The 13,311-nt window shown below is 38.1% G+C and overlaps 2 protein-coding genes across 5 annotated transcripts; both read right to left on the bottom strand.

The window, feature by feature from the left end:
• Nucleotides 1–687: 687 nt before the first annotated feature.
• On the bottom strand, nt 688–9,349 carry LOC149009202 (UBP1-associated protein 2A-like). Of its 4 annotated transcripts, none has more exons than XR_016174452.1 (3): nt 7,772–9,349; nt 6,948–7,103; nt 688–1,485 (listed from the first exon to the last, which is right to left on the bottom strand). XR_016174452.1 is itself a non-coding variant. In XM_089161557.1 (2 exons), exon 1 carries the CDS (start codon nt 9,146–9,148, stop codon nt 7,772–7,774), a length of 1,377 nt encoding a protein of 458 aa, XP_089017683.1. In that variant the 5' UTR covers nt 9,149–9,349; the 3' UTR covers nt 4,353–7,103. The 4 variants fall into 4 exon arrangements, 2 of the variants coding, with proteins under 2 accessions (XP_089017683.1, XP_089017682.1); XR_016174453.1 differs by having other exon boundaries at nt 689–1,485; nt 6,972–7,103; XM_089161557.1 differs by lacking the exon at nt 688–1,485 and having other exon boundaries at nt 4,353–7,103.
• A 2,305-nt stretch (nt 9,350–11,654) lies between these two features.
• On the bottom strand, nt 11,655–12,952 carry LOC149009203 (glucan endo-1,3-beta-glucosidase-like). The gene is made up of 2 exons (XM_089160332.1): nt 12,889–12,952; nt 11,655–12,610 (listed from the first exon to the last, which is right to left on the bottom strand). Exons 1-2 carry the CDS (start codon nt 12,950–12,952, stop codon nt 11,655–11,657), a joined length of 1,020 nt encoding a protein of 339 aa, XP_089016458.1.
• Between the last annotated feature and the right edge of the window lie 359 nt (nt 12,953–13,311).

Below are 13,311 nucleotides of genomic sequence, written 5' to 3' on the forward strand. Positions count from 1 at the left end.
CCAAACTGTTAATCAACTCGAGTATAAACCATTTAGTTTAAACCGTTAGTTAGCCTGAATCTAAACCAGCCCAAAACTATTATTTTGTTAACGGGCTGTGTTTGGACTAGGTATATTTATGCCCGAAACCGTTAAACTTAACCCAAAATTGCTCCCAACCGTATAAGAATGTCAAAAATGCATTTAAAGAATAAAAACTTTCTTCGCGAAAAGCATGTCAAAAATGCATTTAAAGAATAAAAACTTTCTTCGCGAAAAGCAAGAAAATGAAACAGAAACTTTTGCATATATGGAATCTTGTTTTGTTTGAAAATAGTGCGAAAGTTCCGCTTTGACTCATAAATTGGTAACGCTTCCCTCATTTAAAAAAAAAAATTTGGATACAATATCTTCTATTTTTAGTAAAGGTAATCTATTTTTATGTGTAAATAAAACAGTGGAACTATTTTTACGCGATAAAAACAAGATTTCTTAAGTGACATAAAATAACTTTTCTCATCATTATTCAATATTTTATATTTTGGAAAAAAATCAACTCTAATTAAAAAAATATTTATCTCGCTAATTTCTATTAAACGCCCAAAGAGAGAACAAGATGAGCCAAAGCCTATAAAACTATATCCTCCTTCATCTTGACTCTACCCATTTTATAATAGATATATTTAATTAGATATATATATATATATCTAATTAAAACAATAATAGAGTAAATTGCATTGACACCCCAAAATGGAGGCCTTAAAACAATGGCACCCCACTTTATGTTTGTTTAAAAAACACAAAGATCCCAAAACTGAATTTTTAATAGATATATTTGAACGTCGGCTGTGAAAAAATACTGTCGAACTAAGAAATGGTTTCTGCTCTGACCTTAAACGGTTCTCTTTCCAGCCGCAAGACCTACATCCTGTGGGTGTTCATGCCATCCGACCTCAGAACAAGATTCCTGGAAAAGGCAATGGTTGACCAGTGAGATTTCAAGCCTGACGAGATTCATTTGAACTTTTTACTCACTGAAGAAGTCCATAGATGATGCCTCAGACTGCTGCAAGGAAACCCAACAGCTGAACATAGAAGCAAACTGTCTGTACAACCCAATCCAGACCCGTTATTGAGTTTCCAAAGAACTACCCTAGTAAACAACCTGCAAATTACACATCTTTCACAAAGCAAACAATTTCCAATTTTCTGACATTGACTTCTGCGTCCAACTTCAAGGGGTTCCATACATTTCTTGATTCATTACAGTGAATCCTTCCACGCCTTTTCCTGGATGGTTTAACTTATAGCTTCTGAACCAGCTTTGCCTCAAGGATGGCCTGGGAAGAGCTGCCAGTGTATCAGATGCTTCTAGATGAGTCTCAACTGATTCAAATTGGAACAAGATCTGAATTCAAGAAAGGAAAGTCAAAAGAAATAAAGCCTCCCCATCTGAATCCAACTTGCAATAGCTGCTTCTAGATGATTCTCCAGCTTAGGAGTGATCTGTTTCACCAAGAAAGCCTCCCCATTAAATTAATATAGTAATCTAGAAAAGAAAAGCTGAGAAGAAAAAACACCACAGTACTATATAATACTTCATCCTACAAAACAGATAAAATGAGTTCATTTCTTGACATTATACTGACACCAATGTCAATTTTCATCATCTGTAATACTAGTGGAGATGAATCCATGCTAAAGTAATACAATATTCAAACACGAAACAAATATATGAGATGTAACTCATTTGATGATCTTAAGATGACCCCATAAACATCAACAGGACCTGCATAATGCATCAGTTTAGATCAATAGACTGCAACATGATCCACTTTACTAGGAGAGACCAGCATAATGCTTTAATTATAATCAATTGATTCCAAACATCCATTTTACTAGGACTTATGCAAGTAACGATCAGCAACAGTTACAAAGAACAACAGGTACTGCCGCAAGTCTCTCTTCTCTGCCCACCCAACAGCTGTAGCCCCTTTTGTCTTCTTCCTTCCTTTCTTTTTTTTTTTTTTTTCATCATCTTAAAAGACTGCTGAGGCAGGTCAGCGCATATAATCCCAAATTCTTCACAATCAGAACCAACGGTGTTGCCCTTGGTATTCCATCCATCTTGGGAAGATCATCCCAAACCCCCGAAGGATTAAATCCTGTGCAGGCTATCAACCATTTCCTGACATCATCCCAAATTCTTCACAATCTACCAATCCAACCATCTATTGACATCAGCATATTTTTTCTGAATTCTTTAGATTCATCCAACCATCTCAACCTTGATCCCTCCATCCATCTTAGGAGATCATCCAAAAACCCTAAACCTGTACAGACCATGACAATCATCCAAAACACTCCATCTTAGGACCAAATTTCACCCCACCCCAGGAGCACTTGATCTAAACCCAGCCCTCAAAACCCTACAAAAACCCTACATTTCCTCTTTAAGAACACAAAACCCTAAAGCCAGTTTTTGCCACTCTCATCCAGCACTGTAACACCATCAAAGTTCCAAGAAACATTCACTATTCCACTTCCCAACACCGACAGAGCCCAACCTGACCTCAAATTGACCTTAAATCATAGCTAAAAATTTTGCAAGCGAATTACCAAAATTTAGAAGAAAAAATTTGAGTTTTTTGCAGGGCGCCTACTTAAGTTGGTCTATAATTCTTCACAGCCCACTTAAGTGGGCTAAAATTGCACAACACCCACTTTCACCATTTGCATAATTCCAAGTTATCCACCCTTAACGGTCAAAGTTTGACTGTTACATTTGTTGTTCAAATGACTCATATTCCCCCTCACCATACAACATGACTAAAATGCCCTCCCGCTGAGGTAAAACCTAACATAATATTTTCAAATTTTACAAAAAAAAATCCTTCACATTCTGGTTCTGTCTTCTACTGCCGGCAAGAAGACAAAGAAGAAAACCACCACCATCTCTCCGCCAACCAAAAATCTAAGAAGACGATCACCAACTCCCTTCAGATCAGTTGTCTCCATTGAACCACCACCAAAGGCACAAGAATTTCCAGAGATGGAATTCTTTCTAAAGTGGGTTTTCATAGAAGAAAAAAGAAACCTGTGCTCGACCCACTAAAATAAACAACCCATCAAAATTAATCCCTCCGTATTGCTCTGAAACCACAAAATCCTTGAGCTGGAACAGATCTGCTCTATTATTCTTGGTCTTCTTTTGTTTACAGTGGAATGATTTGAAATTCAGGGCATCCTAGTGTTGGAAACCCGAATCCAAATCTTCTTGTGCGAGTTGACGATGGTAAAGAGAGATTTTTCCTATTTTCAATCGGGGCAAGATTAACATAAAATAGAAGAAGAGGGGCTTCTTAGAGTTGGAAACCTAAATCCAATTCTTGTTGTGCAAGTCGACGATGGTGAAGAGAAATATTTTTCCTATATTCAATCGCAGATAAAACACAGTTTAAATTTAGGTTTTACCTTGGTGAATCCAGTTCTTCTTGTGCAAGACGACGATGGTGATGTTATTCACTCCCTCTATAATCTCTTCCATTGAGGACGAAAGAAAAACCTAGTCCTTACCCTAACCCAAATACGAGAAGAAAGAAAGGAAATATAGGAACTAGGAACTATTGAGACCCATAGACGGAGTAAATAAGCGGAACATTTATGGATTTTCAGGTCTCGGGGGAGATTCCAAGCAATAGAGAGGGATTTCCGACCATAGGGGATGTAAATTTCTTGCTAGTCAGCACTTTCCAGCAACAAAGGAGGGGTGGTGGTGGGGTTTCCAATGAGCTATAGGAAGATGGGGGCAAAGGGAGAATCCCTTCACCCCCCCCCCCCCCCAAGGAGCAAAATGGGAGGAAAACTTATGAGGGTATTTTGGTCTTTTTACACCTAGGAGGGTATATGAGTCATTTGAACAACAAATGTAATGGTCAAAGCTTTGACCATTAAAGGTCCTTAAATTGGAATTATGCAAAATGGTGAAAGTGGGCGCCGTGCAATTTAGCGCACCTAAGTCGGCAATTAGGAATTACAAGCCCACTTAAATGGGCACCTTGCAAAAAACCCTTTTCCTTTTTCTTTTACTCTTTTTTAATTTCGATTGAATGTTTGTGGTTTTTTGGTGTTATTTTGATCTAGTTTTCGGTTTCTAACCTAATTTGAGGTAGGGGTGTAAATGAATAACCAAAATTCGCTCCCGAATTCGCATCCGCATCCATTTAGCAGTGTACAAATCTGTTAGGCGGATGCGGATATGGTATGCCCCTTTCCTACCGACTATTATCCATCCGATTAAATTATCCGATTAAGTTACTCATTTGGATGTATTTTTCTTATCCTCCTAATTTTTTACTTGAGATATGTGACTATTTTTCTAGATTTTCTACTAAGATAACTACCAAAGTTGTTAAATTCTTAAATTTCAAACCTAATCCTTACAAATAAAAAGGTAAAGTTGTCAACAGGTAGTCAAAAACTTGTATTAAAACTGTATTCATGCTCATTTATAAGAATCTACTTAAGAAAATAACTATTTGATTATCCTTCGAATCCGACTAAATTCGTCCGAAAACCGATAGGATATTATTCGAATATGTCCGAATATAATAGGATGTGGATATGGTGTTACCACTACCCGATCCGAATCCGATCCGTTTACACCCCTAAGGCCAATTAACACAATGAGACTGTTATTTTGCCTAAACCTACGTAAAGTAGTGTTCTTGATCAGCACATGCTTGGTCATGCAAGCGAAACCAGAAGTCTGGAACATGAATTTTAACAAATATGAATATATTATTTCCATGCTCATCCACACTGAAATAAACAATAATTCACTTTGCGTAAAAAATTCAACATTGTGAGTTTGTAGACGAGCCCACAATGTTCAACATATATTATTTCCATGTCTTGGGTATAGCAATGCCCCCCAAGCTAGTAAAGGCCTTATATTATTTTGGGTCTCGGAATTTCCTTCGCCTGATGCACACGTTTGCCTGCAAGATCCACATAAGAATACGCGGAAAATGACAAAGATCAATTCCCAGATCACAAAAATGAGACACTAGAGTCTAGAGCACAACAATACCCAAAAGGAGGCTCTAGTGAAGTTTCGCTCCAAAAGGAGCGAAATTTCATAGAAATGACCTCTATATAAGCAACTTGGGTTGAAATATCTCGCAGCAATGAGATTTTGTCCAATATTGCACAAATCCATTTCGACCCCCATTTCGTTTCGGTACTTTCCAAAACAGAGATTTTGGCAAAATTTAATACTATGCCTTAATACAAAATTATTGTTCATATCAGATCCCGGTTTATTGCCTTCTACCTGATCTCCTACCAATCTAGAACCGCACAACTACCGTATCGTATGTAGAACAACCCATCCCTCTTTAATTTATCTTTCTTTTGTCTTGCAATTATTATGCCACGTTGGCACCTGCTGTTATATGAAATCTTATTAAAATCCTGCACGTAATTTTCCTTTCCAACTTCCCATATCAGTTTGATGGTCAACTTATTTATTTGCCACCCATCAGTTTAGGAATACTGAATAGACATTTTAAGCATGAAGTTACTGTCGAAATTATTTAAAATGAATTGATGAGTCTAATTTTGAGTTTGTATAATGTCACCAGTGAGGTAAAACAGCATAGCATGGTTGTCTTCGCATCTTCATCCTTCCCTTCTTACACAATTTCTTCCTCTTCAAGTTGCTTCTTCCAAGTTCCATTGAATGCACTTGCCTCATCATATTTTGTTCTCCATCTATACAATATTTTGCCTCATCATACTTTGTTCTCCTTTCCTCAAGTTGCTTTTATTTATGGTGGAAAAAGTGCTTTGCATATACCCTAAGCATTTCAACAAGTTTCTTGACCAATTTCAAACATATTAAACTTATCTCTCCCGAATATGATATGGTATGATAAGCTAACCACTCTCCCCAATGTGATATGGTATGATAAGCATTTCCATATCCAGAGTATCTTGTGTCTCTCCCATGTCTTGTTTCTCTCCAATACAATATGATACGGTACATCTCTTAGAATCCTTCCTAAAAACAGCTTTCTCTCCAATGTTCCTGTTTTATCTCCCTATAAATACAGGTTATGCTCTAGTAAGAAGCAGCTTGGCATTATGATTTCGCTGTGGGTTGTGCTTGTAAACCCCATTGGAAGAATCTGATATCCAAATGATGTAAAGATTTGATTACATTAATGCCATTGAATACCAGCAAAATCTCAAGCCTAGGAGACAAAACAGATACTGATGCTCAGTGAAAATAATTTATATGGAAAAAGAATTGAAAATCGGGCGAGTATACTTAGGTTCCATCACCAACAGATATTATAGCTCCACAGTTTGAGGGTGCTGAAAAGAGATTGGAATAGGAGACAACACACGAAACAGTTGCATTTTTTTTCCTTCACTTGAGCAAAAATTCAAATAAAATGCACTTCACGTCCTATTCAGATATCCCAAGAAAAGAACTTGATCTCCAAATAAATTCATGTAAATAAGTTTCCATATAAGATGAGTAGAAAATAGGTGAAACTAAGGATATTTAGATATCGAAATGGCTTCAAGTTGGCTATAGAACAAATAAATCCCCTTACAACAAAACAGAAAAACAGAATATCAACTACTAGCCTATTTAACTAGGCCACACAATTGCCAAACAAGCATACCATGATATCATAGAATTATGAGCAAGTTAACATAATAAACAAAATACAATAAAATAGAAGTTATAAATTTCTGCATATCTCTGCAAACTGTTCACCAATTACCCATCAAAAAACTGGAGTTCAGACCACAACCTAGCGTAATAAGATGAAGTCTTGAGCAACAAATATTCCATTTGTCAAATAGACAACATAGGCACCACCAGTTAAATATCTAAATGATTAAATGCAGTTGCATGCAAAAACAAGAATAAGAAGCTTAGAATGTCTCACAGTTGGAATTTATGAGGTACATACTCCTTCGGTGGTCCAATATGGAGAACTTGATCAACAAATCTCCCCATTCATTATGAAGGCATCATCCGTCATCAAGCATGTGAATTGATAATGTGATCAGGTTGTGCGAGACAGGCCATACTGAATTAAGACCTATTGAGTGTTGCCAAAGTCGTACCAGCAATGAGAATCAAGTGTACACCACATACATACCCAACGCTAAATCAAAGGTTAACAATCAGCTCAAGGCCGATGGACGAAATTAATATTTGTGTTCCAGAACATTGGATGCCAAAAAGAGCACTGGATATCACTGACCACAAATAATTTTTCAAGAATGCTGGTGATAATAATAATCCAGTAAGCAGAGAACAGGCGGGGGGGAAAAAATCAAAGCAGCCATATTTAGTAAGCCACATTCAAAAACATCTTCACCAAGCAACACCAAAAATTAGGCCACGATCAAAAGCTTATGTAAGATATTGGAAAATATTTGTTACAAGACCGGCAAAACTAATAAGAAAATGCACAAGGGCAAAAATCTAAAGGAAGTACATCCACAAAAAGTAGAAGTTTAAATTGAAAACAAAAGCAATTGAACATTTCCGAATAATTGGTTGATGCATCTGAAACGTTGATTCCCCAAGCGACCACGGCCCAAAAGTCGCCTTCCTTTAAAGCAACACGAATAACCTCGTTCCAAATAATCAGACTAAAAACAAAGTAAAGAGGAAATTAGCGATAAATAAGAATTCGAGAAACCTCAGGAGAGGGTAAGCGACCACTTTATGAACTAACAGACATCAAGAGAGATAATATACCTAGCGACCACCATATCCTCCCATTGGCCCAACAGCAGAATGTGGCCTAGCTTGATGACCCTGTCCCATGGAGCCACCCTGATAAGAGTTATTAACTTGATAAGCTTGTGGGTTCTGGTAACCAGCATTCCCCATTCCAAATCCTGGCATTGCCTGGGGCATTGTCGATTGTGTTGCTGGCGCAACAGGGGGTGGAGCCGAATTCATTGCAGCTGCAAAAGCTGGGTTAAAGGATGCAAGGACAGCAGGATTTACTCCAAATGCAGCTGGATTCTGCCCAGCAGCAGCCAATACAGCAAGTACCGCCTGCTGATTTGGAGGAACCCCGTGACCAAACGGCAGGTTTCCACCAAGGAGTCCCTGACCAAAGTATTGCGCAGCAGAAGCGGCCGTAGCCTGCTGAGCCATAGCCCCATCCGGAGCCCCAAATCCAGCACTACCAGGTGTTCCAAAACCAGAACCACCAGGTGCATTGAAGCCATAACCTGTTGAATTATTAAAGCCACCACCACCGGGAACATTTCCAGGGGCGCCGCCGCCGCTTCCACTAGTGGGAGCCGCAGACCTTTGTTTGTGGCTATCCGTCGCTTTTTGGCAATACAACTGGTGTCCATCGAAACTCTTGTTTTGTTCTTCTAAAGCCTTTCTTGCCCCTTCCACGGTCTTATAGATAAAAAGAGCAAAACCCTTGGATTTTCCAGTCACTTTATCAAACCCTAGAGGACCCTCTTCGATTTCCCCATATTTGGAGAAGAAAGCATGTAATTGATCAGCAGGAATATCGGAATGCACATTACCAACATAAATTTTCCTTGATAGGACATCGTTCGAGGGATGCTGCGTTTGTTGCGTATGCGAAACTGAACTCGATTGGGACATATTGACGGGACCAGCAGAGGCAAGTTGGCACGCAGTCATCCGAGACTCTATCTTCTTCTGAGGCTCTTTTAGGGCTTTCTGAGCGCCTTGACGGTGTTTGAAGAGCAAAAAGCCATAACCCTTCGATTTACCAGTAACCTTGTCCACAACGACGTTGCAGTCTTCAAGTTCGCCATATTGAGAGAAGAACTCGGAGAGCGTTGCCGAGGTAGTCTCCCACCCAAGTCCATGGACGAAAAGCTTACGATGAGCAGGATCACGGTCCGCGATTCGGTGAATTTCTTCAAGTACTTTCGAATCGTTCGTGGCTGCCACGCGAAGAAGTTCGATTAGTTGTTCTTTGTTGAACGGCTCCAGAAGCTTCGTTAGGTCTTCTTCTTCTTCTGATGCTGCTTCTTTTACTTCTTCTACGTCTTCTTCCGTTTCCTCCTCGTCGTTCGAATCAGGTTCACCGACGGAGATGTCTACCTCGTCGCCAACCTTTCGCTTCTTCGCCATCGATGGAGAGGAAGAGAATCAGAGATGCAAACTAAGGGGAAACCAGGAATTTTTCTAACCAGTCGCGACTGCAAAACTTGTCTTTGGCTTGCAAACGCCGGACGCTACACGGAGGGAAAGATCAATAACGTTTTAGGGTTTACACTCCGAAATACAGTGTACTTTCCCGTAAATAAATGTTAGTGACGGTAGAACGCGGAAAAATAAGAAAATAAAAGGAGAAGCTCTTTTCAAGAGGAAGTTTTCTAACTTTTTTTTTTTTTTTTTGGGTAAAAGGAAATTTTCTAACCGCTTTGATTAATAATGACATGTGCCTAATATGATCTTGTCTATCTAGTAATCTAGAAGAAAATCCTCTTTTTTTAGTGAAAATTAGAAGAAAATCCTCTTTTTGAGTGAAAATCAGAAATGTATGAATGTAATTTTTTTTCTTTTCCTTGAATTGGAGTGGAATTTTCTCACTCCCCACTCAAAAGAGGTTGGATTATTAGCACGTCCAATTTCAAAACTATATTTTGTTTAGCTCAATGCATGGAGTCAGGATCATCTCCCTTGATGGGGAGTATTCTCCGACGACTATTGACCACAGATTACAGGGGGTTCACAGGATTAGGGCGATGATTTTTTTTAATGCTTTATTATTTTTTACTTGTGGGTCCTACATAATTTGTGATTGTAAAGCTGTTAAGAGAGCACTCTGTATTCCATGTCAAAGGAGATGATCCACACTCTAATTTGTGTATTTTCTCATATGAGCTCCACCCAGCTTGACAAATGGCAAATGATGCATTTGATAATTATATTCATATCAATAGCATCTCATGATGTGCGAAAAATAGTACTATAGTACCACTTAAGGTAGTATCAAAAGTCATTGCTGACAGACTCCAATATATAATTCTAGAGCTCATTAGTCCAATACTATTAGCTTTTATTCCATCTTATATACTTCTAGAGCTGATTAGTTTAATACAATCAGCTTTCATTCCATTTCCATCCCATATCATACAACATTTTCATGCCCCGTGAGCTTTTCCATTATATCAAAAAAAGGAAGAATGGCAAAAATAAGCTATGATGACTCAAGTTAGATATGAAAAAGGCATATGATAGGTTGGAATGATCTTACATTAAAGCGATTTTGCTAAAATTTGGTTTTGATAATTATTGGGTAACTATGGTGATGAATAGCATCATATAAAATTGTTTGATCAATTGGGAACATTAGTAGCTCAATTATTCCTCTAGAAAAATTTGGCAAGGAGACCTATTCTCACTAGTCATTTTTATATTATGTGCTCAAGGTTTGAGTGCCCTAATTAGAAAGGAATAGGAAGAAGGCAAAATTAGAGAGATAAAAGTGAAAAAATAAGGCCCCACATATTTCACATCTATTATTTACTGACAACACTTTGTTATTTTTTGAGGTGAACTTAGAGGCTGTGTATAATTTCAAATACACATTACAGGTGTCGTGGTCAAGATATCAACATCAACAAATTAAGTATTATTTTTAGCCCAAACACCCCTGCCAAGTTCAAAAAGTGGTTTTCAAGAGTATTTAAAGTAGTAATACAAGAAAGAGCCTATAAAGTACTTGGGTCTCCCCCCTAAAATAGGAAGTTATAAAGTTGATAGGAAGTTCTAAAGTTGAGAGTTTTTCATATTTGAAGGATAGAGTGCATTCAATAGTGGAAAGCTGGAAATTTAGACTTCTATCTCATCCAGAAAGAGATACCATGCTCAAATCAGTAACGTTTGCCCTTCCCCAATTCGCAGGCTCCGATTTTAAAATACTAAAGGCAGTGCATGATGAGATGAGTAAAAGTTCAACGAAATTCTATTGAGGAGAAAAAGGAGGAAAATCAAAGATTCATTGGGTATCTTGGGATAGATTATGTTTGTCTAAAAGATAGCGGTGTGTTGGGTTATAGAGACCCAAATAAACAAAACATAGCCTTACTCACAAAAGTGGCTTATCGTTTGTGGAAAACCCTGACTTATCGTGGGCAAAATTTATAAAAGCAATTTATTTCTCTCGTGGATCTTTCTTAAAAGCATCTCTTGGCCACCAACCTTCTTGGGCATGGCAAAGTATCATGGAAGGTAAGAAATTTCTACTAAATCATTTAATATAGAGGGTTGAAACAGAGAGAAAATTCAAGTTTGGAGTGATACATGACCAACACCCTACTCAAGGGCTTAGGTTTCGACTCTCTTTGGTGTTATACATAATAATCTCTCACTACCTGTTCAAAAAGCAAAATTTGTAATAAACATGAGATTTTAATCTCTCTTTGGTGGTTGCTTTTGGCACCTTATCATACACCATTACGGTCATGTTTGACATTCTTATTAAAATCAGTTTCAGTTGTATCATTCTATAACCTGATTAAAATTACTGATGCCATGATTAACTCAATCCAACAAACAAGGGGAAAATTTTGTATTATTAGTTTCTTTCTTTTCAATGGTCATAACTACAGCACTAGTTGCTACAACACTATCAGAAGATGGGATAGACCGGATTCATGTTGGGATAGAAAAGACCAAAATGTTGCTCTTGCCCATTTGGTTTGAGATTCTCATTGAACATTGCAAACATATAGGCATCAGTGTGTGTGTTGGGCCTCCTTGGTGTTCCTTGATTCTTGATGATGTGATTCATGAAATTCTTATTGTAAGTCATAGCCAACTGTGGTGTTGTTAAGTTCCCATTTCCTGCAGATGGCCAACCACTTTCAGAAATAGCAACAGGAGTGTTAGGGAATTCCATTTTCTCCATAGCTGCAATAACAGAATCCACCATTGCATCAAAAAGATTGTAATAGCTCAGGTTTCCATCTTGCACAACAGGACTAGTAGCAGTGAACTGTGCATAGTCTAACCGGACGTGTGTTGGGTCAGCTGCATAGGCAAAGTAAGGGTATACGTTGAGCATGATGGGTGCACCATATTTAGCTAGAAATGGCAGAATGTAACGCATGCCAGCTGCTGCGTCGTCTCCGAAGGCACCTGATGATGGTGGGTATGAGGCACCAAGAACGACCATGCTTACCGCGGTGGTGACCTGAATGCCTGTTAGCTGATTTTGAAGAAGAACATCTTTGAGGTTCTGCATGGCTGGGCCAACGTAAGAGCCAAACTGGCCTGGCATTGCCTCATTGCCAACAACAATATAACCAATCTCAATGCCTTGACGGTAAGGCTCGATGTTCTTTGAGAACCAAGATCGAGCACCTTCTGGGCTATTTGCAATGGTGGGAAGATCACCATTTGGTACACCTAAGGAGAGTTGGATTCCAGAACCCTTCAATGCTTCGAGTACTTCAGGTTTTGGGTCAAAGAGTCTCATCTTTGCAATTCCATGCCTGATGTAGAGCTTGACCACCTCGAGAGGAGCTGGTAGATTATTCCCTACCATTCCATAGCATACCCCTATGTCGACCCCACTTCCAGTAGTCACAATTGCCCCTGTCATTTTCCATGAAGTCAAACAAGATCATAAATCAACCCACCAAACAAAGTATGTATTCCCGTAACATTTTTTCACTATACAATAGAGGTGGGGTCCATTTCTAAATACTGTCAAAATGTATTTGAAGCGAGACTGGTGGTTCTCATGTGGACCCCTATTGTACAGTGAAAAAAAACATCAGGAGAGATGATCAGGACTTCTAAACAAAATTCAAGTTAACAATATTATACTAAAATTAAGATAGATTAATTCTTACGAGGAAGAATATCCTGACAAGTTGATGCTGAAAAAATGAGAAAAATAAACAACGCAATCAATGGCGACATCCTATCGAAGCTCGAGTAAACCCTGTACCTGCATTATACCATTTACAATCAACAACTTAGAGTGACTAAACATATACAATTTTTTACAAAATCATGTAATTATGCTTATTGCACAATGGTAATGAATTTTTTTTGAAATTCTGAACAAGTTATTTTCTCAAACTTTAACAAATTTCAAAATAGAAATCGTACCACTTTAAACCAAAAAAAATAAAAATCCTTCTTCAACTCTTCTACCAATTCCTTTTTTCTTTTCTTTTCCAAAAGATTTTTTTTAACAGTATTTCAACAAAATTCAAGAACAAGAAAATTAAAATTTGGTATCTAGAGAAACGAGTGGCCTACCTCTTTGGGGAAAA

Source organism: Hakea prostrata, chromosome 7 (assembly GCF_041222555.1).
Source record: "Hakea prostrata isolate BN-2017 chromosome 7, UWA_Hpros_2, whole genome shotgun sequence".
NCBI lineage: Eukaryota > Viridiplantae > Streptophyta > Magnoliopsida > Proteales > Proteaceae > Hakea > Hakea prostrata.